The sequence below is a fragment of the Dreissena polymorpha genome, chromosome 4 (assembly GCF_020536995.1).
Source record: "Dreissena polymorpha isolate Duluth1 chromosome 4, UMN_Dpol_1.0, whole genome shotgun sequence".
Taxonomy (NCBI): Eukaryota; Metazoa; Mollusca; class Bivalvia; order Myida; family Dreissenidae; genus Dreissena; species Dreissena polymorpha.
The window spans coordinates 116,207,022-116,232,880 of NC_068358.1; the positions used below are offsets into that span (position 1 = coordinate 116,207,022).

Here is a 25,859-nt window from a genome sequence, read left to right on the forward strand (position 1 = left end):
TTGGGGGAGATTTAAAGAACGCTCCCATGTTGTAAATTTGTTGACAGGTAATCCTATGTGCGCACATAAGCCACTGTTTTTATTCCCCTGGGTAAGGTGGCATAAAGCAATTGCTGCAGAAAGTATTTATACTGTATTTGTTTCATAAGATACTCATTAACATGGCTATGTTTATCTGTACTTGTTGCAGAAGATGCTTAAAAAGCTGGCTATGTTTATATGTGCTTGTTACAGGAAATACTGATATACCTTGCCATGTTTATCCGCACGGAGCCCAAACTGTTCAAGGAGATGCTGCGTATGCGTGTAGGACTGATCATACAGGTCATGGCCTCGGAAATGTCGAGACTCTTCAAGTGTTCAGGCATGTATTTACGCAAATAATGTCCAACACACGTAGTCCCTGTAGTCTAACTCAGAACTTGGGGCATGTTTTTGGAAATCAAATAAAATATTACATATTGGTTATCATAAGTTATTACCCATTTAACTCAGGTTAAAAGTTACTTACACAATTATAGTAATACAGTTATTGCGAAGTAAACAAAAACACTTCAGTATTTAACAGAGTAAGTGCCAAATCCTTAATTCTCATTAATTAATCTGGTCACATGCTTACTGTGCCTTTTCTATACTAGGTCAGTTTGAATGATCAGATATTAATTGAATACTACTTGTTTTGCTTCTTATAATGATTATTGTATTCAGTGAGTCTTAAACAGTCTTAATCATGAGCTTTTATTGATTTTGTCTCTTATTGTAATATTTATGATAAAACACACTAAATAAGATAATACACATGAAATAATTTTACCGCATATGAATTCTGTATTTTAAAGCAGCTTCTTTGTATTTGAACAGTCTGGTAAGGTGCTGTCTGCTCTAAAGTCAAGCAAAATTTGGTAGTGTCCTAAGCTGACAATCTAGCTCCTGAACAGGCTGCGTGGTATGCACAGGCTGGTCTGGAGCTGTGCTACTGGCATATGCCATAAGAGCCATTTTTGCATGATGCAGGTCTTGTATTTCAACAGGTGAGGATGCGTCTGACCACCTGTTGAACCTCTCTCCATACGAGCTGAAGATGATGTTACACCACATTCTCAGTGGCAAAGAGTTTGTCATCACAACAGGTACATATACCAGAATTACCAGTTGTCACTATCTTTATAATTACACTGATTTGTCTTTAGATGAAAATATTATTGTTATCAAAAAAAAGATATCTTCAGAGCAGCATAGTAAAAAGAACAGGTTTTTTTTCTAGTGCAAAACTATTTACCAGATATGAATTTGTTTGAAAATTGATTCACACTGTCAATGTTCAGGAGCTCATTAACAACTTTAGGTCGCTCTTACAATTCATGGTTGTTCAAAAAGTTGCCAATTATTTAATAATCCCAATTGTTAATTTTCTAATCTACATAGATTTGAAAGTTTTGGGTGAGTTTAACACTGACCAAAATAATCACCAATTACTAACCGATTCTGCAGAATTTAGCCTTCATATTTCATAATGATGTTTATTTAAGTCAAGCAAAAGACATTTATATCTAAATTTTTACCATAGATAATAATATCAATGGTAAAAATTTGGCCCAGAAGTTTATCTAATGACCTTACATTCTAGTAATATATGTATAAGAACTCAAAATTGTTGTAAATGGTTTCATCAACAATAATAAATGTAACAATTTATTTTATGCTTGTTCAAGATGTTTGTAATTTTTCAGAAAAAGTTTCATGCGACAGTGAAGGTTGATGTAGTCTTTCTAATATATTCCAATTATATTGTACAGTGTTACTCCTGATATTATCTAACAGTGTACACAAGGAGTTGCATTTTGGCAATACTGAACAGATCTTGTGCAGGCCCCAGTTGTTTATTTTTCTTAAATCTCATATTGCTTCTGTCACAAATAACATTCTACAATTGATTATAACACAAAATGTCAATTATTTTATTCCACACACAATTTAAATAACATTTGTAGTTTGTCTTTGCAATATTTCACATTTATTTGTATATCAAATCAGTGAGCTGATGCTAATCTTCCTATAACAGACTTAGGTATTTGGAGAAATTGGGATCTGTTTTATTACGTTTCTCCCCACTCGTTCATGCAGTGTCAAAGGTGACCTTATGAGCCTTGTCATGCTTAAATGGGTCTTATGCCATATGCTACCGGCATAGTGCAATACCAGCCTGCACACTTGTGAAGTCCAGGATAGTGCAAGACCAGCCTGTGCATTTGTGAAGTCTTGCCTAGTGCAAGACCAGCCTGTGCACTTGTGAAGTCTGGCCTAGTGCAAGACAAGCCTGTGCACTTGTGAAGTCTGGCCTAGTGCAAGACCAGCCTGTGCACTTGTGAAGTCTGGCCTAGTGCAAGACCAGCCTGTGCACTTGTGAAGTCCAGGATAGTTCAAGACCAGCCTGCGCACTTGTGAAGTCTGGCCTAGTGCAAGACCAGCCTGCACACTTGTGAAGTCTGGCAAAGTGCAAGACCAGCCTGTGCACTTGTGAAGTCTGGTGTAGTGCAAGACCAGCCTGTGCACTTGTGAAGTCTGGCCTAGTGCAAGACAAGCCTGTGCACTTGTGAAGTCTGGCCTAGTGCAAGACCAGCCTGCCCACTTGTGAAGTCTGGCCTAGTGCAAGGCCAGCCTGCACACTTGTGAAGTCTGGCCTAGTGCAAGACCAGCCTGTGCACTTGTGAAGTCTGGCCTAGTGCAAGACCAGCCTGTGCACTTGTGAAGTCCAGGGTAGTTCAAGACCAGCATGTGCACTTGTGAAGTCTGGTGAAGTGCAAGACCAGCCTGTGCACTTGTGAAGTCTGGTGTAGTGCAAGACCAGCCTGCACACTTGTGAAGTCTGGTGTAGTGCAAGACCAGCCTGTGCACTTGTGAAGTCTGGCCTAGTGCAAGACCAGCCTGTGCACTTGTGAAGTCTGGCCTTGTGCAAGACCAGCCTGTGCACTTGCAAAGTCTGGCCTAGTGCAAAACCAGCCTGTGCACTTGCAAAGTCTGGCCTAGTGCAAGACCAGCCTGTGCACTTGCGAAGTCTGGCCTAGTGCAAGACCAGCCTGTGCACTTGCGAAGTCTGGCCTAGTGCAAGACCAGCCTGTGCATTTTCGAAGTCTGTTCAGGTTCAATGCTGTCTGGTATAAAGTCAAGATAAAGTCACTTAAGGCTTCGTTGTCTCATAAGCAGACAGGGTAGCTCTTGACCCGACTGGGCATATGTGTAGGCTTGTTGACAGTTACGCTAGCTTAATATGGCATAAGACCCTTTTTTGCATGATGCCGCTCATATGAATCTTCTTATTTGGAGCTCATAAGAATGTATTATGTCCAAACTTTATTGGAAGTATTTAGCCTGCTTATGCAATTGCTTTTTGAAGTCCTTCAGTCACTGTATGTGTGTATTGAGTTGGTATACTAATGTTTAACTAATATATTTCTACCCCTGATAAATAAAAAAGCAGAAAGTTTGAGAGGGTGTATATTGGCATCACTTCATTTTTCAGTTTATTGGTTTATATAGCAACAGGCAGTCCGCTTAAAATGATATTTGTTTGTGGAATGTATAACTTTCACATTTCTCTAGCAATTTTATTGAAAATAAATACATCATTGCCATAAAGTGCAAGACACATTTTTTCATTCCCAATAAAATACACATTCTTGAGTTATTTGCCCTTTAACATAGTAGCTGACAAAGTGGCTCATTATTTTGATATGTGATAAAGCACTTGTTGATGATGTTTATTTCACAAGTATTTGAAAGTCTTTCATTATTATCCTTCTTATGTGATATACTGTGCATATTGAATGCTCATGCATGCAAGGTAATGATCTTTCATGAAACACGGAGTCTTTTGCTGAAGAAGAAGATGCATTACATAAAGTTCCTGTTTTGTGTTGAAATCTTAACATTCAACATTTGGACCCAATTTCTCAGCATTTCTTATGGATGAGTGACTTAGGTCTCATATTTTATCAATTTAAATTATCACAAAAATGTATGTGACAACATTGTGATAAGCAAATTTGGCTTTAGATGTCATGTGTCTTTTTATCATTTTAAATGAAAATTGTATTTAAATTTGATTAAAAGGATAAGCTAGTCTTAGCTTAACACAATTAAACACTTATGAGAAATTGGGACCTGTGGTTTTGGTATGAATGTTCTGAAATATGATAAAGTTCTGTTGGTTTTTAAGATTCGTATGCCACTACGGTGTGGGTGGCATTAAGCATTGCACTTGTTCGCCCATACATATGTATGTACGTCCTTAAGCTTGTTTGTTCAACTCTTTTTGAACTATGGGCAGGATCTCACTCAAACTTACACAGTTGAATGACCTTAATGTGTTGATGAATGTAAAAAAAGGACTTTTTTTGCAGGAAGTTGTGGCAGAATTATGGTAGTTTGCCTGTTTTTCTGGTCCCGAAGGTTATGTTTTCAACATCTCTTTTATTACTGGATGGATCTGGCTTAGACTCTCATATCTGTGTAAACTTGGTGAGTAAATGGTCATAAAGAAAGGAATTTCGGCTTTGAATTGTAGCAGAATTATGGCCGTTTGTATGTTTTTCCAAAATAAAATATTTAGTCCCAAAATTATATGTTTTCAACTCCTCTTAAACCTCTGGGTGTATTTGGTTCAAACCTACACAGTTGAATGAATTTAATGTTAAGTTGATTTAAAAAAAAGGAGTTTTGATTTCAATAAATTTTTGCGATATTATGTTTCTTTGTCTGTTTTTCCACCATGAGATGCATAGTCCCAAACTGTTTATTTTCCATTTTTAGTTCATCTATTTTTTGAAAAAAAAAAGAGCTATTGTCATCAGCTTGGCGTCAGCGTTGGCGTCAGCGTCCGGTTAAGTTTTGCGTTTAGGTCCACTTTTCTCAGAAAGTATCAATGCTATTGTATTCAAACTTGGTACACTTACTTACTATCATGAGGGGACTGGGCAGGCAAAGTTAGATAACTCTGGCGTGCATTTTGACAGAATAATGTGCCCTTTTTATACTTAGAAAATTGAAAATTTTGGTTAAGTTTTGTGTTTAGGTCCATTTTATTCCTTAAGTATCAAAGCTATTGCTTTCATACTTGCAACGCTTACTAACTATCATAAGGGGACTGTGCAGGCAAAGTTATGTAACTCTGACTGGCATTTTGACAGAATTATGTGCCCTTTTTATACTTAGAAAATTGAAAATTTGGTTAAGTTTTGTGTTTAGGTCCACTTTATTCCTACAATATCAAAGCTATTGCTTTCATACTTGCAACACTTATTAACTATCATAAGGGGACTGTGCAGGCAAAGATATGTAACTCTGACTGGCATTTGGACGGAATTATGGGCCCATTTTACTTAGAAAATTGAAAATTTGGTTAAGTTTTGTGTTTTGGTCCACTTTACCCCAAAAGTATCATAGATATTGCTTTCATACTTGGAACACTCGCAAACTATCATAAGGGGACAGTAAAAGGACAAGTTGCATAACTCTGGTTGTCATTTTTACGGAATTATGGCCCTTTTTTTACTTAGTAACTTTGAATATATGGTTAAATTTTTTGTTTTGATCCACTTTACTTCTAAAGTATGAAGGCTATTGCTTTCAAACTTCAAATACTTTTATGCTATCATGAGTTTACTGTACCTGACAAGTTGAATTTACCTTGACCTTTGAATGACCTTGACTTTCAAGGTAAAATTATTAAATTTTGCTAAAATTGCCATAACTTCTTTATTTATGATTAGGTTTGATTGATACTTTGACAAAACTACTCTTACCTGACATACCACAATAGACTCCACCCAAACCATCCCCCGTGCCCTCCACCCACCCTCCCCCCCCCCTCCCCCCCGAATCCCCCCTACCCCCCCCCCCCCCCCCGAATCCCCCCCCCCCTAATTTTTTTTATTTTTTTTAAGATCATCTCACAAATGACCACCACACCCTCACACTATACCCCCCCCACCCCACCCCGCCCCCCCCCCCCCCATTTTTTTTTTTTATTGAAACGTTTAAAAAACACAAATATTTATTTTTATTATTTTCTTTTTGAAATACCGTCCAACCATCGCACCCAAGAATCCCCCCCCCCTCGATTTTTTTATTTTATTTTTCGCATTTTTGGAAGATAATGTAATAAATGTCCACACTCCCACACTATACACCCCTCTTCACTCCACCTCTCCCTCCTTTGTCATTTAAATTGAGAGTCCCTTCACCTTTAAAAAGAAAATAGATGAGCGGTCTGCACCCGCAAGGTGGTGCTCTTGTTCTTACTGCTCTGGGGATTTTGCTCAAATTTTCACATTTGTGTGACCTTAATATTAACATGAGAGTGAGAGAGTTTGAGTGCAGCCAGTTATGGCTCAATTGTTACCCTTTTTTGTCCACTGAGCCGAACCATTTGTTGTTGGGGCATCAGTGATTGTGACAGCCTAACCATTTTTTGTTGGGGCATCAGTGATTGTGACATGTTTAAAGTTATTACTGTATCAAATTAAAGATATTAAAGATATGCATGCAAAACACTTTTGTGGCCATCAGGTTTTTTAAGTAGCTTAACTTGTTGAATATGTTTAAGCACAAAGAAAATTAATCTTCATGGTTTATTTAGTCATGCATTCTGAATACCGGGTACCACTTTCAGTACATCAGTATACACCCAGACTTGTAACTCTTTTGTATTGTAGACTGGATCAGTTCATGTTTGGTTTTGCATGTCTGTGTGTTTGCTATTTTGCAGTTATGAACGAATATGATGATGAGTACAAGTTTTCAGTAGTATCAAAACAGTCACGACAGGAGACTTCGGCCTTTGCCTCAAAGCTGAGTAGAAAAGGACCACTTAATCAGGTGCTTACTAATGACATGTTACTAACATTGCTGTCTGCTTAAATCTGGGCCTTAGGTGCTTATCACGTTTTTATTGTTGTTGTAGCTTGTGGAAAGGGAGAGTACTCCAACTCTGTAGTTTGCATGTATACATTGCTGTTAATTATTTGCATGTTCGAGGTGTTTTCAATAAGTATGTCTGGTGATTCCAAAATACTGAGAAATTTGAAAGCAACATACAAAACATGTGCTGAAATAGTTCAAACAGTAACAATTATTTGTAAGTGTGTAGTTTCTGAACACTTTTAGGTATTATTATATCATTAGAGCATAGTTTAGTTTTTGTCCCTATGTTGTTGTTTTTTGTTCTATATAAGGTAATATACATTATAAAAATATTATTTCTAATTTGAGAGGATAATGTTCATGAGCCTTGCATGCAAACTCAGCATATTACGTACAGAAAAGGCACATGTGAATGCATGTCTTCTTACTGTTGCCCTTTGTCAAATAGATTTTCTAGCGTTTTACTGTATCTTCCCCCCTATCTCCGTTTGCAGCTGTATATTGAAATGTCTCTAGATAGAACAATTTCTCTGTGCAACTTTCTGCTGCATCAAGGCCTTGAAATGCCTGTCCAAGTGCAAAGGCCTAGACATTCCTGGTAAGCATGAAGGCCTTAAAATCCCAGTGTATTCATTTAGGCCTTGAAAGCTGAGTGTGTGCAGATATGCTTTGAAAAGCAAGTGTATGCATCAAGCATTGAAATGCCAGTGTATACAATCTTTGTCTCTATGTCTGTCTGTGTTTTCTCTTATAAGATCTGGAGATTAAGACTTCCCAGTCCCACATTGTGGGGTCAGTGGTAGGGGAACGGTCCCATCTAGAGCTCCGGGAGACAGTAAGTAAGGCATGCAGTTCACCCCCCCTGGGACTGTGAATGTTTTTGTCAGGTTTTCTGTCTTTGGGAGTTAAATTTTGGTAGAAATTGCCAGTGGTGCACATTTGGTTGAAGTTCACCCTCTCTGCATTTGTTTTTGGATTTTTATGTCTCTTGTATAATTTAGCTTACCTGAGCACTAAGTGCTCATGGCGAGTTTTTGTGATAAGATTTTGTAAGTTGTTAAATGTATGTCATGCACTGTCAACATTTACGTTGATAATTCTTTATTTGCCACATCAATTGCCCGATCTTCATAAAACTTGGTTAGGATATTTGTCCCAATGATAACTTGGCTGAGTTCAAGACTGGGTCACTTGGGGTCAAACACTAGGTCACTTAGAAGGTCAGATGAAAGAAAAAGCTTCTGGACATTGTAGATTTATATTTTTGTCTAATGTTCATTAACTTTGTTTAGAAAATTTGTTGTTTTAATATCTGCAATGAGTTTTAATAAAGGTTTTGGTCCATTGAAAAACATAGCTACAAGTGGGCGGGGACAGTTTTCCTCATATGGCTATAGTGAAACCTTGTGAAGACTGTAGAAATGTTTGCCTTATAAGCATAAAACCTCAAATTGGTTATGAAATGAGGCCCAAATGTTAAGGGACTTGAGAGGCAATTCAGAATGCATGATTCAGTCACTTTATTTCAAGGTAACACTTGAAGGTCAAATCTTTGAACTGCCATTTTCAAGGCTGCTGTTTAATATCTTTTACCCTGTGAAAGGATTTCCATGATGCACAGCTCAGATATCTTTGTGACTATGTTCGGGAGACATGAGTCAGTCACCCCAGTTTTAGGTCCATAATAAAGACTCCATTTGCATGCTATTCCATTCCTCGTAAATCATATGATGGATTTTCCTGATACTGGGCTAAAATTTCTTTGTCATTGGGATGATATGCAAAAGACATGATCCACACTTCAAGGTCAAAAGTTTGAGCCTCATTTTCGTATCAACCCCATATTATCTATACACTCAGAATGATTCCAAAATGTTGCTCATATATAATGTATCATATATTTTCTGATTTTGGGCTAAGTCAAGAAGGCATGTCAGTCCTGCATCTCTAAGTCAAGGTCATATTTGAAATTCAATGTTTTAGCATGTATTTCATGGCCATTGAATAACTTCTGTACCATTTGAAGCATTTTTATGTAACTTCCCACAAATATGCATTAGACATGTACTTAGGATTTCCTTGTTTAAATATTTTCTTTAGACCATTTTTTAGTATGAGTATGTGTTGTCTTTCTTTATATTTTGTGTATTGTACGTTTCTTCCAACTATATATGTAGAATTTAAACTATGTGGATACTATTATCAACATATTCAGTTTTTAAATGTTTAATAAATATTGAAGTATTTATTTAAAATGATAAAATATGGATGTAAGTATTTAAACATGGCTTTATCATGGATTCGCGTATAAATAATAAAAATCAATTATTTTGATCGGTCAGTATTTTAAATTGACATTTGTTTGGAAAGCTTTCTTACTTTGCACTTGTACCTCTGTGGGTTGGATGGTCGTAACTGGTAGGCTGGTTGTTGGGAGAAAAAGAACACACCTTAGTATTTTAAGGTCAAAAGGTCAAAGGTCACAGGGGCATGAAACATGAATTATTATTGATACCATTTTTATAAAGGTATTAGTTAATTTAAAAAGTCATAAAGGTTTGTGGGGTAGGAGATCCATGTTTTACCATGAAACATCTGTTTTTATGCCCCTGGTAGGGTGGCATATAGTTTTTATAACTGTCCGTCAGTCAGTCTGTCCGTCCGTCCAAAAACTTAAACATTGCCCATAACTTTTTCAATATTGAAGATAGCAATTTTGGCATGCATGTGTATCTCATGGAGCTGCACATTTTGAGTGGTGAAAGGTAAAGGTCAAGGTCTTCTTTCAAGGTAAAAGATAAAATATATGGGGTCTGTCAATCAGTCCGAAAACTTTAACATTGCCCATAACTTTTGCAATATTGGAGATAGCAACTTGATATTTGGCATGCATGTGTATCTCATGGAGCTGCACATTTTGAGTGGTGAAAGGTCAAGGTCATCCTTCAAGGTCAAAGATCAAATATATGGCTTCAAAGCAGCACAATAAGGGGCATTGTGTTTCTGACAAACACATCTCTTGTTTTAGTTGTAACTGGGTTTGAAAGTCAAATATTTGTGTAACCTTGGGCCCAGAAACACAAATAGCACATAAAACATGTGACCTGCTGGAAATGTAGGGGCATGAGGCCATTTTTAATGTTTCACTATACGCTATACAGAAGATGCCCTCAGTTACTGTGCAGTCACCACCGTCGGCTGCCGGCAAGCCAGAGATAGAGGATGAAATGGAGGACCGCCAGGGTCAATGGCTCCGTCGGCGTCGGCTAGATGGCGCTCTTAACCGAGTGCCGGTCGGCTTCTACACCCAGGTCTGGAAGGTGCTGGAAAAGGTAGGCATGATTAGGGCTGGCTCATTACAATTCTGCTATATTTGCTCAAGTTTTCTGTATAAAAAAATAATAATGTTATGATATTAATCATTTGCATGCAGTTGAACGTTTTTTAGACAACAAATATGTGTTAATATTAACTCTTGCATTTAATTGTATGACATGTTAATTCAGGAACTGAAATTGATTTCTTTAATTTCAACTAAACCTTTAGGGTTGCCTTGTCATAGTGGATATGGTGTCTGCCTAGCGACCAGGAGATCATGGGGTCAATGCCCACTGTGGAATCATTCTTAAGATCTCCCACGTAGACACCAAGTACTGGTTCTAGTCGCAGTAAACGGACTCAAAAGCTTTTCAAATAAGACAAACCCTTGGCTTTTGATGCAATCGAGCTATAATAAATAGGTGTAGACTAACTAAACTTTTTTGGCATGGTCCTTTCTTCCCTTTTTCCATTTGCTAATGTTCCCTGCTTCTTTTATGACTATTATTCAGGAACTATCGAAGATATTGAAATGAAACTGCTTATCATTTAACATGGTATTCAGTAAAAATGCGGTGCACAAGAAACATAAATTTCTGTAAGATTTACACAATTATTGCCCTTTAGTTAATATTCTTGAGCAGAGAATAACTCTTTTATAACTGATTGAAACATGTCAAAAGAGGATGGTGTGATTCCTGTTCTTTAATGAATTTTTTTCGTTCTGTTTTCCCCCAAGTTTGAAGGAAAAGAACAAAATTTTGGGTAGAGATAATACTTCAGGGGCATTTGGCACGTATATTGAAATCACTTGTAGAATTTGAGACATGCTCTTAAATACCATTAAAGCAGAAAGTGTCATCCCTGATTACCATGTGCCGAATGCACAGGCTAAATATAGCCTGGGATGACACTTAACGCATGTGCATTAGGCCCATTTTTCTCAGAATAAGGCTTATGTTATGGTATTAACTAAGTTTTTTGTTTTTCAGTGTCATGGTTTGAGCATCGGCAGCCACTTCTTGCCTCACAGTCTCACACGAGAGGTACAGAGATGTATACTGTTTTTCCCCTTATTCTGAGAAGTACTTGTTCTGAATAATTTTTTAAAGCATATTTGTGGGATATTGTTTCTTATTAGATTACTTGAGCATTGGGAGCTTTTGGAATGCCATGATTTGCGGTGTTCGTAGTGCTCTAGTTTGTGATTGAGTGGGTGTTTGTATCAATTTTGAACTACTTTTTAGATTTTAATGAAACTTAAGCAAAATATCAAAGTTTTCAGGTCCATTGATTGGTGTGTAATATTTTCTAACGATCTTCTACTCACTTTAATGTAATCATTCACTTTCTTAAAAAATTTCCATGCTCTAGAGTTAAGATGATTTATATAGACTTGTATGGCCATTTGAAAATTCTTCTCTAAAATGACAAAGTGCAAAAGTGTAAAATTTCACATATAACATTGTGTGGTGGTCCTCTATCAAGTTTATAAAAAAAATACTTGAATCAAAGTTGGCCTCTACTTTGGGGAAAAATTGTTTAAGAATTTTATGAATTTACTGAAAACTTTTAAAATCCTGTCTTTTGAAGAAGTTTGGTATTTGGCATGTAACAGCACCTAGTGGTCCTCTACTAAGTTTGTTTAGATCTTGTTCCTGGGGTCAAAATCCCCGCTCTTGAATGATCAGCTATTTCCCTTAAATATAAATCTTGCTCCTCTGAAATCCCAAGGCTTTGATATTTGGCATGTTACATCTTATGGTGGTTCTTCATCATGCCCCTGGGGTCAAATTAGCCTTGCCATTGGGGTTACTGGTTTCACTTTTATATATGTAGTGAAAACTTAAAAAACACTATAAAACCACAAGTCTTATAGTTTTACATATTTTTAGTATGTAATATCATATAATGGTCCTCTACCAAAGTTGTTCAAAAGATGCTTCTTGGAGCAAAATTGTGCCCTGCTTGTTTTCATTTATAGTTTTCTAATATGTCTTTAGTGGTATTCTGTGAATGTAACCTGTTCTGATAAGATTAGATCCTTGGGTCTGTGGTGAGCACCTTGGGGCCTGTGACCCTCTTGTTTGTTCAATAATGTGGTAAATAACTAAATCACCTGAGGGTTGTAGCTTGCTAACTTGTTCTTAATTAGGAAAGTATTGTATTAAGCACATATTGTGTACTTTTAACTTCAACCTGCTTTCTTATACTTATAATTTAACGATCTGTCTGGTCAAGTCTGACATATGTAGGTAAAAGTATGCGATAATTAGGTGAAGTAACTTTAAAGTCAACACACTTTAGAACATTTTGTTTTGGTAATTTCACGGTATGAAGATTTGTTTAATTGGCCTTAAATTTAGAAAAAGTGTTCACTGAATATCTTCAGCATGAATGAAGCTATTTGATTAAAACTTCATATGTGATACCTCATATTAAGGCTTAGCTTTTTTTACTTCTAATTTATTGGTGTGTTGAATTTTGTATCGTATAACATATCTTGGGTTCTTTAAAAGAATTTTTGTGATTAAGTTGTTCTTAATATTTAGTACAAGTCAACTTTTTTTCCACAGATGACCTCGGGTGAGTTCAAGTTTGCGCTGCAGGTAGAGCGTGTGTTGAACATGATCCCGCAGCCTGAGTACCGACAGCTGATGGTTGAGGCACTCATGGTGACCACCCTTCTGGTGGAAGGAGATTGTCGCATCAATCTCAGTGGGCAGGTGCTAAATGTGGACAAGATCGTGCAACAGGCTAACAGCATCTTCATCAAAGAACAGGTACAATTGTCATAATGTATAAATTTTGGGCTGCAGATTTTCTTTTTTAGAGATTACTTGTTTTAATGGGCTCCAGGAGAAAAACAGGTATCACCACACATAACATTTTATTTTAAACCTCTAAAATTTTTGCTCAAATTCATCTCAAGTTTTTTTACTTATTGTGACACTCTCAAGTCTGTGTACCGGGTAGAATCAGTAATCTTTAGAACACTTTGCTAGTGGAGACGGAACTAATTGCTTGGTGGACACCAAATTCACTATGCAAACCTCACTTCGAAAAAGCACTTAAAAAACTGAGTTTCGGGTTTTGGGAGCTAAAATATAATGTTTTGCATTTTTTAAATTCATTTGGCTAATATATTTCATATATTCATATATTTTGACAACAGTTTTAAGGCCTTTTAGGCTGAAATAAGTTTAACAAAAAAGAGAGACTTGTATATAAGTTTGCATATTTTGTGTATGCAAGTTGTTTTGGCATGACCAGATTATCAATTGGATTGTAAGATTTGTTTATGTCCAAATTAATTTCTTTTCAAATATAACCAAGTTATCTGTTCCATATATTTGTCAAAAGCAGTGATCAAAATCAATGGCTGTTTGCATGATAAATATGCATGATCAGACACTGACATAATCAATCAATCATGAAGGGTGACTATTCTGTTTTCTCCTGTAGAACATCTCCAGTGAGGTGGTGAATCACTCCACCGGGTCTGCAGGTATCTGCCTTCACTTGTACGATACCGCCCCCAGCGGTCGCTATGGCACCATGTCCTACCTGGCTCGTGCCTTGGCAGTCTTCATGAACATTGGGGACCACCAGAACCTGGAGTGCAACATCAGCTGAGCACATGGGAGACAACTGTGGGGAAGCATCCATCTGGGATTGTCTCACCTGTAACTAGGAAAGGGAGTAAACTTGAATGAGATAAATTTGTCATTCAGGAGTGTTTATCACTCTGGCTCTTGAACGAAAGGAGGTTACTTAGGATTTGTAATCATAGATTGATCTTTCCTGCAACCAAAACAAGGGAGGCAAATCTTGGAATTTGTCACGCAGGAGTGATTTTCCATGACAGAAGGGGTGGGGGGGGCAGTTTATTATATGTGAGACATTGGTTCCCCTGACTTGAAAAGATTTCAGGGTCGACCGAGTGTGGAATATGAATGGTGTTCAATTTTTTCCAGAAATCCTACTGGCATGAAAATGTTGATTGGAATGTTTCCATTAACTGCATGCTTGTTCAAAGTGATATGACATAGCTTTACATGCAGTAAACACATAACCAAAGACCACACCAATGATTATTTTTTATTTGCTGGCAGTATACTTTTTCAGATGATTCAGTATCATTTTTTATATCGAACTACAGTCAAGTTATATATACATGTTGTGTTATACTTACTTTGCTGTTTTATATCATGTAAAATATGGTTTTCCATGATGCAGTATAATGCAATACAATTTTGACAGATTGTTCCAGGAGTCAGATATTTTATGCATGTTTTCGTTGCCAATTAGTTAAGTGATGACCTTATGTTAAATCCATGGAATTATAAGTGTTTAATTTTTTTTAATTGAGTGAGCATATTTAATACTATTTACCAAAACACAAATTTTGTCTTAATGTAGATGTGTTCAGTAATTTGTGTTTAAAATATAAAAGTACACCACTTTTAAATGAATAAATACTCCCTTATCAGAACACTGTTGCAGTTTGTTTAAGTATCTATTGTATAAAAAAAAATGTAAACCATTTAATGTACTTAAATAATTAGTGTGCGAGTTGAAGTACTGAACTTCTAATTGTGGGTTTATATACAGTATTTTAACCAAGGTAAAATATTGAGTATATAGTGTTATGTATATGTTTTGTGTGATACTGTTTTCACTACTCCTAATTTTATTGGAGCCATTAAATAAAAATCCTAATTGGCCTTTGTTGTTTTCAGAATATCACAGTAATTGAACATTTCTTCAATCAAAAGCAAGGAAATAGCATGAAACTACATTTATATTGTAGCGGTATTTGATATGTAGAAATCTTTAGCAGATACTATTGTTTAAGGATTAAAAAATTGGCAAAGTATGCCCATTTACATGTACCCCGTACAATTTAAACTTATTTCGAAAAAAAAAATCTATATTGTAGGAGTGATGTTCACAAGGAATTATCCATACATATTCTATTTCACTGACAAGTATATGAACGATTCCAATTATTAAGACTTATGGTCCTGGTGCATTGATATACCTTATTGAAATCTGTCCTTTATAGTATATTATTATATTCCCTGCAAATCCACTTCATGATATTCCTGTTACTAAGCTTATAGGCATATTCATTGCATATTGGTTATGCTCTGTGAAAAGGGGGTTTAATGCATGTGCGTAGTGTCCTTCCAGTTTAGCCTGTGCATTCCGCTTTCATGATATTTTATATTTAAAGAAAGTATCTTCTTTATCAAAAATCCAGTTTAGGCGGAAATTGTCAATACTGATTAGCCTGTGCGGAATGCACAGGCTTATCTGGTATGACACTTTACACACATGCAATTTGAATAGGAAAAGCAATTGGTTAAAATATGTGATGCATCTTAACTTATCAAGATCGCTTATCCAAATTTCTAAATGCTCTTTTGAGGAGGTGGAAAAGTGGTAATCATGCAAGTCCCATTTTACTTGCATTTACATATATAAATGTCAAATTTACCAGTGGTTCCCCTTAACAAACTATTACTTTAAGCCCCATAGAGCTAAAGTGGCTTGTATGGTATTGTGGCGTTTATACATGTTCGCTTTTGCAAGAATGTTGAAGAATATATTGTGCACAACTCTTTTGTGATCACTTTTGCTCAATCATACTTCGTCAACACTAAGCTTGGGAACACTTCAGGTCACATTTTTTTTTCATCTTCATGCAATTCCGACAGATGACCCCCATTGATTTTTAGGTCACTAGGTCAAAGGTCAAGGTCACAGTGACTCGAAATAGTAAAATGGTCTCCGGATGATAACTCAAGAATGCTTACGCCTAGGATCATGAAACTTCATAGGTACATTGATCATGACTGGCAGATGACCCCTATTGATTTTCAGGTCACTAGGTAAAAGGTCAAGGTCACAGTGACTTTAAACAGTAAAATGGTTTCCTGATGATAACTCAAGAATAATAAGAGCTAGGATCATGAAACTTCATAGGTACATAGATCATGACTGGCAGATGACCCCTATTGATTTTCAGGTCACCAGGTCAAGGTCACAGTGACAAAAACGTATTCACACAATGGCTGCCACTACAACTGACAGCCCATATGGGGGACATGCATGTTTTACAAACAGCCCTTGTTTCCTTTTGCATACAAAATTTGCCAGACTTGCTGATGCAGTTAATCAGTGTAATCACCGGAGTGCTCATTTCTTCTTTTTCCACACTTCTTTTTTTAGGTCATAACAGGTTTCAGAAGACCAGCCGAATGTGGACTACACCAAACATAAGACTCTCCATTGACATAAAAAAGCAACTCATTATAATTACTATAAAACATAATTATCATGCATGAAGACAACAAATTCATTAGACAAGTTATTCCAAGAGACAGCTTTAACCCCGCCAATATTCTTTTGACCTAAACATTGCGACCTTCATTTTGAGCAAATTCGATTGACTTATGGAACGGATATAAGCGCAACAATTTTGACTTTTACACATAGTATCAGTGAGCTTAGCATTTTAGCAAAGTTTCATTAACACCACAGGGAATGGATACATGGAGCAGACACGAAAAAGAGAAGAACTTTGACCCTGAAGCATCACCTTGACCTTGCTTTCTGCACATTGTTTAAAAAATGTAAACATTCAGGCAAACATTTTTGGAAACGGGTATAGGAGGTTTGAAGATAGGGATCTGAAACAAAAGTATAGGCTAAAATGTTTGACCTTGTTATGTGACCTTGAGCCATCTTGACTGGCTTGTGTTTTCTGCACATTGTCTAATGGCCTCAACATTTTAGCCTTGCTTCATTAACATCCTTCAAAGGGTGTAGGAAGTATGGAGCTTTCATAAAAATAGAGACTCAATCCTTTGTTTTTTAAGTACAACCTTGAGATGGCATAACTGAATCATACTTTCTGCACATTGTCTGATTGACCTAAACATAGATCCCTAGTCTGCATGAAATCATTCAACGGGTAGAGGAGATAGGGACTGGATTTATATAATGTATACTCAAACTTTTGACCTTGAAGTATATGACCTTGAACTTATGTCAGCTTGACTGCCTAATAATTTTTTACACATCATTTCAATGAACTTAACAATTTAGCAAAGTTGAATAATAAACTTTGAACAAAAACCAATTTATTTCAATAGTTTTATTGCAAAAACATCATAGACATGTTTTCATACAAAAGCGAATATATGGGAAAAACTTGTAATAAAAAGTTATGATTACAAATAGCATTAAACATCCTTCCACACAAGTGAAATACATACACACATTCTCTCAACTTTGAATGTTTAACGTTTACAACTGCATACAATAGTATTTGTTGATTTGAATTCCACTCACACAAAATTGCCTCAAAGGAATGGCTTACTGTATATTATAGGTTACACAAGAGTTACGTTTGTTCACAGACACTCATTATTGTAACTTGGGAAAAAAATGCACCATTGAACACAAAGACCTTATTATTATGCAACAAATACTTACCTGTAAAAGTCTAAGTTATAGAAGAAAATTCAAGCCAAATGACTTTATTTTTGGCAGTTTTTGGCAAGTGTATTAGAGAAAACCAAAATTAAGCTTTTTGTCCTTGTCCGAGGAACTAGAGATTTTGTTCATCAGTCAGTGTCCTCGACAGACAAGACTACATTTAATGATGAAACTGGCTACAAATCAAGTTCCTATAGAAAGCAATTTGCCATAGCATAGCGGTATATTAATGATGATGAGTATTGACACTAGATGGAAACAGAAATGCAAGACATCCTTTTATAAGAAACATTCTGTTATAGCTTGGTGATGCTAAGACAAAATAGGTGACAAAAACTGTCTACACAGCAAAAAATGCCACGAGAAAAAAAACAGACCGATGAACAACCCACTGATAATTAACAGCCAACAAGTTCATATTAAAGAAAGAAGAATAGCTGTAATATTTAGTAACTCTTATGAACTTAAAACCAGTAGAGTTTATAACAAGTCTGTAAGCTTAAAAAAAAATATTTTGAAAAAATAAATAAAAAAATTATCAGATAACTATATGAAATTCGTGTTTGTTATCTCTAACATGTCTTTTAAGTGGAATGGTGCATTTAACTAAAAAAATCATTTTTTAAGTCATGGAAAAGATGTTCAAATCAGTGGGGACAAGCACAAATATGTCACATTGTAACTTATAGTAAGTACCCCAGTAGATCAGTTGCATATAAAAGTATGCATATAGATACACTGAATGAAAGCAATAACAAATAGCTGACCCGTTTGGCAAATAAATGGATATATACATTTTGACATACATGACCTTCACATTTTTTTTCAAGTTTGAATAATAAGGTTAATTCATTTATGTTTCCATGATAAACATGAATTCTACGACAGCTTCAGTCAAAGTTGCAAAACAGTATCACAAATAACTCCAGTACCAACAAGTAGAACATAAATCTACATATTGGAATAAAGTGACTGTAAAACCTATTCCCCACTCACCAGTCAACATTTACCAACAAATAAAAAAATACTAAATACAGGTATTATTGAATTTTCTTGCAGCTGTTTTGTTCAAAGAATGCTGAATTTAAATTAATAACCATTTAATTTATGACATTCCCAATTAACATTACAACATCCTCTATTTTGATAAATCATTTTTTGCAAATATAACATTGTAATCTTTCATATGTGAAAATCGAACAGTTTTTCATTATTTAGTTAGCGTTTATTCTTCATTCTTGAGTCTATGAATGGGTTGGTTAAAGCAGGCCTGGTACTTCCACTAAACAAGTACAAGTACAATGACAGCATTACATACCATACTGATTGCGATAAAACTCACTGTAAACAAAATTAATGAAATATTGCTTAAAAATGAATATCAGTAACTGCACATGCAAATAAAGTTATAAAATAAATTTGATTGAATAATACTTTGATCAACAAATAATATTATTTATTAATGTACATAGTGATAGATTAGCTCTGTCAAAATACAAAACACTAAAAAGGTTTACACGTGTTTATATATTGCAAGTTACAACTGTAACACTTGACTGCTAGTAAAAATGAAGACCCGGCAAAAATATAAATCTACACATGTTCCAAATTTAATTTTCATTTAAAAACCTTAAGAAGAAATTCTTTATATTTTACTTTATCAAAACATTATGCCAATTATAAAGCTTTAGACCTGTATACTAATGAATATGATTTTAAACATGTACTTGTTATTGTAACTAGGAAGTTGACTGAATAAAGTTCTGAAATCATAATATGTGTAGAACATTTAAGCTATTTCGAAATGACCATGTTTAAAATTATTGTTGGAAAAGTTTTATGTTCAAATAGCCATGTACATGAAACATCAATAAAACACACATTTTCAAGCACAATGTTTACCTTAAAATATATTGAACATTAATGTCCATCAACACATTGTGGTATATCAAGTAAATTAACCATGAAATGGTTGACAACTGCAATAATACCAAAAAAGAAATAAACAATGTAAATATATAAATATGATAAAAATGTCAACATGACCACAAATGATAATTTCACAATGAAAGTACCGGTACATCATATGGACAGAAATATATTTTTATAAAACAATAAACAAATACTCATATAAAAATGATAATTTTGTTTAAGTAACCTGTTTAAAAATGTGCATACACATGGAAGCATTTCACATTTTTGGGAATAAATACTATACTACAAGTCTGAATACATTATTGAAGTTTTCACAATTCGAGAAAACAGACTGATTTTGGACTGAAGAGGAAAAAAAAAGGAATAAAATTTGTTGCATGTATTTACATTAATATTTAACTTTTGGAGCTTTAAAAGGTTTATTTGTAAAAGCCAGTGTTTGGGAAACATAATTCCCCCTATTGCCCTTTGAAGTGGCACAGCAGCTATTTTAGAGAAAATTGTAAAGTATTGTAAAGTATTGGCCCATTACTTGGCCAAAAATTAATGGACTGAAAGGAAACTCACATTTAATCTGAAAGTCATGTAGTTAGACTCACATACCAAAAATCAGCTCAATATCTGAAAGCGTTGCAATAAAAACCTCAGGAAAACGGAATGCCAGACCGACTGACAACACAACTTCTATATGCCAGTAAGTAGACTGCAAAACCCCTTATAAAATTTTATGAAAGCAAATTCACAAAGCAAAGCATGAACAAGAGCTGTTTGTAAAACATGCATGCCCCCACCATATGGGCTGTCAGTTGTAGTGGCAGCCATTGTGTGAATACGTTTTTTGTCACTTTTACCTTGACCTTTGACCTAGTGACCTGAAAATCAATAGGGGTCATCTGCCAGTCATGATCAATGTACTTATAAAGTTTCATGATCCTAGGCATAAGCGTTCTTGAGTTATCATCAGGAAACCATCTGGTGGACGGACGGAAACCCCACCACAACGGTACATAATATAATCGGCAAATGTGGTCCTAAACTGCATCCAAGAACGAGTCACTGTGACCTTGACCTTTGACCTAGTGTCCTCAAAATCAATAGGGGTCATCTGCCAGTCATGATCAATGTACCTATCAAGTGTCATGATCCTAGGTGTAAGGGTTCTTGAGTTATCATCCAGAAACCATCTTGTGGACGGACGGAGACCCCACCACAACAGTACATAATATAATCTGCAAATGTGGTCCTAAACTGCATCCAAGAACGAGTCACTGTGACCTTGACCTTTGACCTAGTGACCTCAAACTCAATAGGGTTCATCTGCCAGTCATGATCAATGTACCTATTAAGTTTCATGATCCTTGGCGTAAATGTTCTTGAGTTATCATCCGAAAACCATCTGGTGGACGGACGGACCGACCAACCTACCGACATGTGCAAAACAATATATCCCCTCTTCTTCGAAGGGGGGCATAAATATGATCAGATCAGGTCTGCTAATACAATGTTCAAAACACTTTTTTTTTCAAGGTGAACAAACAAAAAGTATTAAACTGTTTACAAAAATACTAAACAGTAAAATGTCCATTGCTAAACATTACCATTATTTAGCGTACTAACAGATGACTCACAGGGGTTGAATAATCAATTTAAAACAAGAGATGTGTAATGCCCCCTATTGCCCCGCTTTGAAGCCATATACTTGACCTTTGACCTTGAAGGATGACCATGATCTTTCACCACTCAAAATGTGCAGCTCCATGAGATACACAAGCAGGCCAAATATAAAGTTGCTATCTTTAATAGTACAAATGTGATGGGCAACGTTTAAGTTTTTGGACGAACGCACAGACTGACGGACAGTTCAACTGCTATATGCCATCCTACAGGGGGCATAACAACCAAAAGAACAGCAAGGCGATATACCGCGGTATAGTTTTACCAATACTGACCTTGCAGGTCAATAAATATTTGTATACACGCAAACTAAATACGTGTATAGGACGGGTCACACAGTTCTCACTGACAATAGTTCCACATCTCTCTCCTCCTGCGGCCGTATGATGTGCAGGAACTCCTTTAGATTCTTGAGTAGACCCCGGTGGAAGGGGTTATAGAACTGTCCCTTTCCATCTTTAAGGTAGCTATATCGCTGATGATTGATTCTCTCATTGACTGTAAGGTTGTAACTAGCGTGGAAACACTGAAAATACACAACACCGCAAACATAATTATATTATGAATATAAGCTTTCAAAGAAGCTCTTAACGAACTAAAGGAATATCCACTGATCTCAGGCAGTGTTGCTCTGGAAAATAGAGAAAGGTTTTATAAATATTTGCTTTCTTGAATACAAATTTGATTAAAAGGTCTTTCTTAAATAAAGTAATAACTAGAAAGTCTTTTAAGATGACAAAAATCTCTGCAATAGCTCATTTAAAGCTCGTACAAAACTTCGGTAAAATATTAAAATCGACCAAAATTTTGTGTGTTTTGCTTCAAATCGATCACACACGGAGACAAAAGCCTCACATTGACTAAATGAAACCATTCCAAAAGGTCAATAGCACATAAATCTGCAACAAACATAATGACATACACAAAGATAATGTCTTACACTTATGCTTAGTACAATGATGTACGCCTCTTAAATTTGCCAAACATAATGGGCACATAACTCTGCAAAGAAGTTTTCACATGCGAACATTATGTTTTGCAAAGTAGACAGTATAAACCATATAATTAAAAAGTTTCATGTAAAAGCAGAAAGCTGAAGGACAAAGAACAAAGTAAGACAGACCAACTGGGTGATTCCAGTGCAACCCCACAATCAAAGTTCGTGGAGTATAATAAAACATGTAAATCTGACATTGCATTTATCATAATATACAAGAACACGGAATATGAAGATCTGTATGAACAATGGAATGTTAATCTCCTTGATCTCTATGCTTTCAACAGTAGAATATTCGTTGTTTGCTCTTGTAAACATAATGTAAACCAGATAATAAGAATATATCTATTGTAATAAACACATATTATGACCACAATTCCAAGCTGCCTAGACTGATGCCTGCATAGAAATCCAGTCAATGTACTGAGGGTTGTTTATTAGAATTTATTATGTTGAATGGAAAAAAAAAACAGTTTTTTTTTTAAAGTTGAAGTAAATCATTGACCAAGAGGTCAACCATTGACAATGACAGCAATACTGAAATGAATCAAAATGATTTTATTGGTTTTAGCAGACTTTAACCCAAGAATTATTTCAAAATGCATTCCGTGGTTACTGACAAGTTGTTGTAAGTTTTCATTATATACATAACTGAAAATGCATATTACTCAATTCTAAAGTCAGCATACAGTGTGTGTTTTTGTTTGTAAATAATCGGTGCCAGTATACTGCCCCTATTCTGATAGATTTATATATATATTTTATTCATCTCCCACCCAGCTCTACAAGTTTCACCTTGGTAAATATAATATTGAAAACAATTTAATTCTCAATTTTGAAGCATATATTTGCAGTGCATCAACTACACTGATTTACGCAATTTTTTCCCAATCCAAAGAGACCCGGCCCCATTCCCAAAATGGTGAAAAAAACACACACTGGCATTAACCCTTTGCATGCTGGGAAATTTGTCGTCTGCAAAAATGTCGTCTGCTGAATTTCTTAAATTAGCATTTTCTTAGATTTTTTTCAAAGAATACTATCCAAATAGCAAACAGTTTGGATCCTGATGAGACGCCACGTTTTGTGGCGTCTCATCTTGATCCAAACTGTTTGCAAAGGCCTTTAAAATTCGGTTCCCGCACTGAAAGGGTTAAAGGACAAGTCGTGCTACTTACAACAATTACAGTTGACTGAAAACAAGCATATCTATTATCACATGTAATAGTGCTTTTTTTTAAATTACATTCTTAAATCATAAATAATGAGATTACATTGTCTCATTATCATCATCTTTGTCTAACAGATCTCTATTCAGGGGAACAATGTGGAAGAACTCAAGCAGGTTGATCAGCCAGCCACAGTTGAATGGGTTCCTAAACTTCCCCTCCTTGTCATGCATGTGCTTGTATCGCTTGTAGTTGATCGACTCGTTTGTGGTGAGATTCGTGATGGCCAGGTAAGCCTGCAAACAGAGGTGGACAATATACTTAAAAGGTGCTTTAACTGAAAAGACAGTTTCAGTCATGCAAATAACCTGGTCAAGCGATCCTGCCATTTTGAAGATATCTATTTCTGAATGCATGCACATGTTACATTCCTGCCTCCATAGATAAGATAATCTGAGCAAGTCTATTTGCAATTAACACTTTGCATGCTGGGAAATTTGTCGTCTGCTAAAATGTTGTCTGCTGAATTTCTAAAATTAGCATTATCTTCAATTTTTTTTTCAAAGAATACTATCAGAATAGCAAACAGTTTGGATCCTGATGAGACGCCACTTTCTGTGGCGTCTCATCTGGATCCACACTGTTTGCAAAGGCCTTCAAAATTCGGTTCCAGCACTGAAAGAGTTAACAAGCGCAAGTTTGTTGAAGCTGTGATATTTTGATCACTGGTTTACTGCCTTTTGTGTCATACAACATACCATTTGAGCGGTGATGTAGGCGGAGACTCCCTCAAAGAACACTGCAACGCCCATGTAGAAGATGTAGACAATGTTCCAGCTCTCTTGCAGCACTTGGATAGTGATCAGGCTCATGTAGATGGCAAGCGCCCCATTCACCATTACCGTATAAGAAAATATTACAAACGAAACTCTGAAAACAAACTCCTGCGATTAAGGAAAAAACCACGACAAAATCAGCCTAAGCTATGGTACCTTATGTTAGCTATCTAATGTTTGTTTGTAATAAATCAGATCTGTTTTAGATAGATTCCCAGTATCATATGCAACATTTCATACGAGCAAACATGATTGCTTACATTTGAGTGAGGTTTTCTTAAATCATTTGCAATTAGTAATTTATCCAGCCCTTGAAATTTGCAAGCTTAATAAATATTGTATGACTTAACGACCACAATTTGCAAGCTGTAAACACACATTTTGGTCAAAAAAATGCGCATATAACTAAAGGAACCCACCAAAACAGGCCTCAATAAAATCATAAGCTTATCTTACCATCATGGCAGAGAGACCAGTCACGGCAATTGTTAAAACTGCAGCCTCAATGGCACCAATTATTGTGAGCCAGTCCCAGCCAAACAAATGGACGATGTAGTAGCAGAAAAAGTCGGTGATATATATGTTGACCAGGGTAATCAGTGTGAACGACAAAAACCAGTGCCTAAAACGAGACCAAAACAATACTGCATTTTAGGGTTGCACGAAGAAATGCAGCATTTGTGGTAAAGAATCACGAGAATTATATTACAAAGAAGTACTTTATTACATTTTTGTTTGTTTATCACATCTCTATAATCTAATCTTATCTTAAAAGAAAAAATCAATAGGCATCTTCTTACCAGTATAAATTTTACTTTTGTACATTGGAATTCAACACATTTATTGGAATTGTAATGCACTGAATATTTGTACAACAGTAAACACAATATGTTAATTTTTCACTGTTTCATTATTTTTTAAGTACTTATAAATTTCATATCATTTTATTTTTTGTCTGAAGACAGCTTTGATATAAACTTAATTTAGTTTAAAACACGTAATGAATCATGGATGCCTGTTCATCACGCACGAGAGAGAATTGATGCCAACAGGAAAACAAAGGAGGGACACATAATATATAAGTACTCAATATTCCTTTGTATATTACAATTGCTGGGGAAGAGTTTCTTGTTTCCTAATATACAAAAGCTTGTAAAAGCACCATAACCATTTCATGCAATTCAAATAATGATAGGTTTGCTTGTTTTGACACGTAGCACAATAAAACAAACACCAAAAAATAAATTTATAGTTGCTTGCAGTTTTCTGTTTTTAAATGGTAATTTGAGTTTCTGGTCATTTCAAATCACAGACTTTTTCAAAACTACAATAGAAAAGGTGCAGGTTAATAACACATTTTAGAGAGGAAATGAAAGAAACAAATAGGTACCCACATTTATGAATGTGCCTATGAAGAAACAGTAATAACAAAAGAAGTATTCTATAATACTAAAATATTAAAAATTTAAAGAAACTATGCATGTTTAAAATATTAAACCA

The 25,859-nt window shown here is 35.6% G+C and overlaps 2 protein-coding genes across 24 annotated transcripts in view; one reads left to right on the forward strand and one right to left on the reverse strand.

Annotated features, from left to right (window-relative positions):
• Window positions 1-14,961, forward strand: part of LOC127879411 (phosphorylase b kinase regulatory subunit alpha, liver isoform-like) — a 72,246-nt gene extending 57,285 nt beyond the window's left edge. For 17 of the 21 annotated variants that reach the window (XM_052426201.1, XM_052426199.1, XM_052426203.1 and 14 more), the window contains 8 exons: window positions 235-364; window positions 1,032-1,130; window positions 1,731-1,754; window positions 6,767-6,876; window positions 10,083-10,253; window positions 11,232-11,285; window positions 12,816-13,022; window positions 13,705-14,961. In XM_052426201.1, the coding sequence (XP_052282161.1) occupies window positions 235-364; window positions 1,032-1,130; window positions 1,731-1,754; window positions 6,767-6,876; window positions 10,083-10,253; window positions 11,232-11,285; window positions 12,816-13,022; window positions 13,705-13,875 (966 nt within the window). In that variant the 3' untranslated portion in view covers window positions 13,876-14,961. Of the gene's footprint in view, window positions 1-234; window positions 365-1,031; window positions 1,131-1,730; window positions 1,755-6,766; window positions 6,877-7,676; window positions 7,757-10,082; window positions 10,254-11,231; window positions 11,286-12,815; window positions 13,023-13,704 lie in introns of those variants that run through there. The other 4 variants (XM_052426204.1, XM_052426200.1, XM_052426215.1 and 1 more) reach the window with 4 other exon arrangements.
• A 2,428-nt stretch (window positions 14,962-17,389) lies between these two features.
• LOC127879418 (uncharacterized) overlaps window positions 17,390-25,859 on the reverse strand; it is a 47,536-nt gene continuing 39,066 nt past the window's right edge. Inside the window, exons 8-11 of one of the 3 annotated variants that reach the window (XR_008049052.1) lie at window positions 24,282-24,453; window positions 23,629-23,819; window positions 20,959-21,883; window positions 17,390-20,746 (exon numbers count right to left, since the gene is read on the reverse strand). Coding sequence is in view for 2 of the 3 variants with exons in the window: in XM_052426230.1 (XP_052282190.1) it covers window positions 21,760-21,883; window positions 23,629-23,819; window positions 24,282-24,453 (487 nt within the window). In the remaining variant the exon portion in view is untranslated. Of the gene's footprint in view, window positions 21,884-23,628; window positions 23,820-24,281; window positions 24,454-24,815; window positions 24,982-25,859 lie in introns of all 3 variants that reach the window. The other 2 variants (XM_052426230.1, XM_052426231.1) reach the window with 2 other exon arrangements.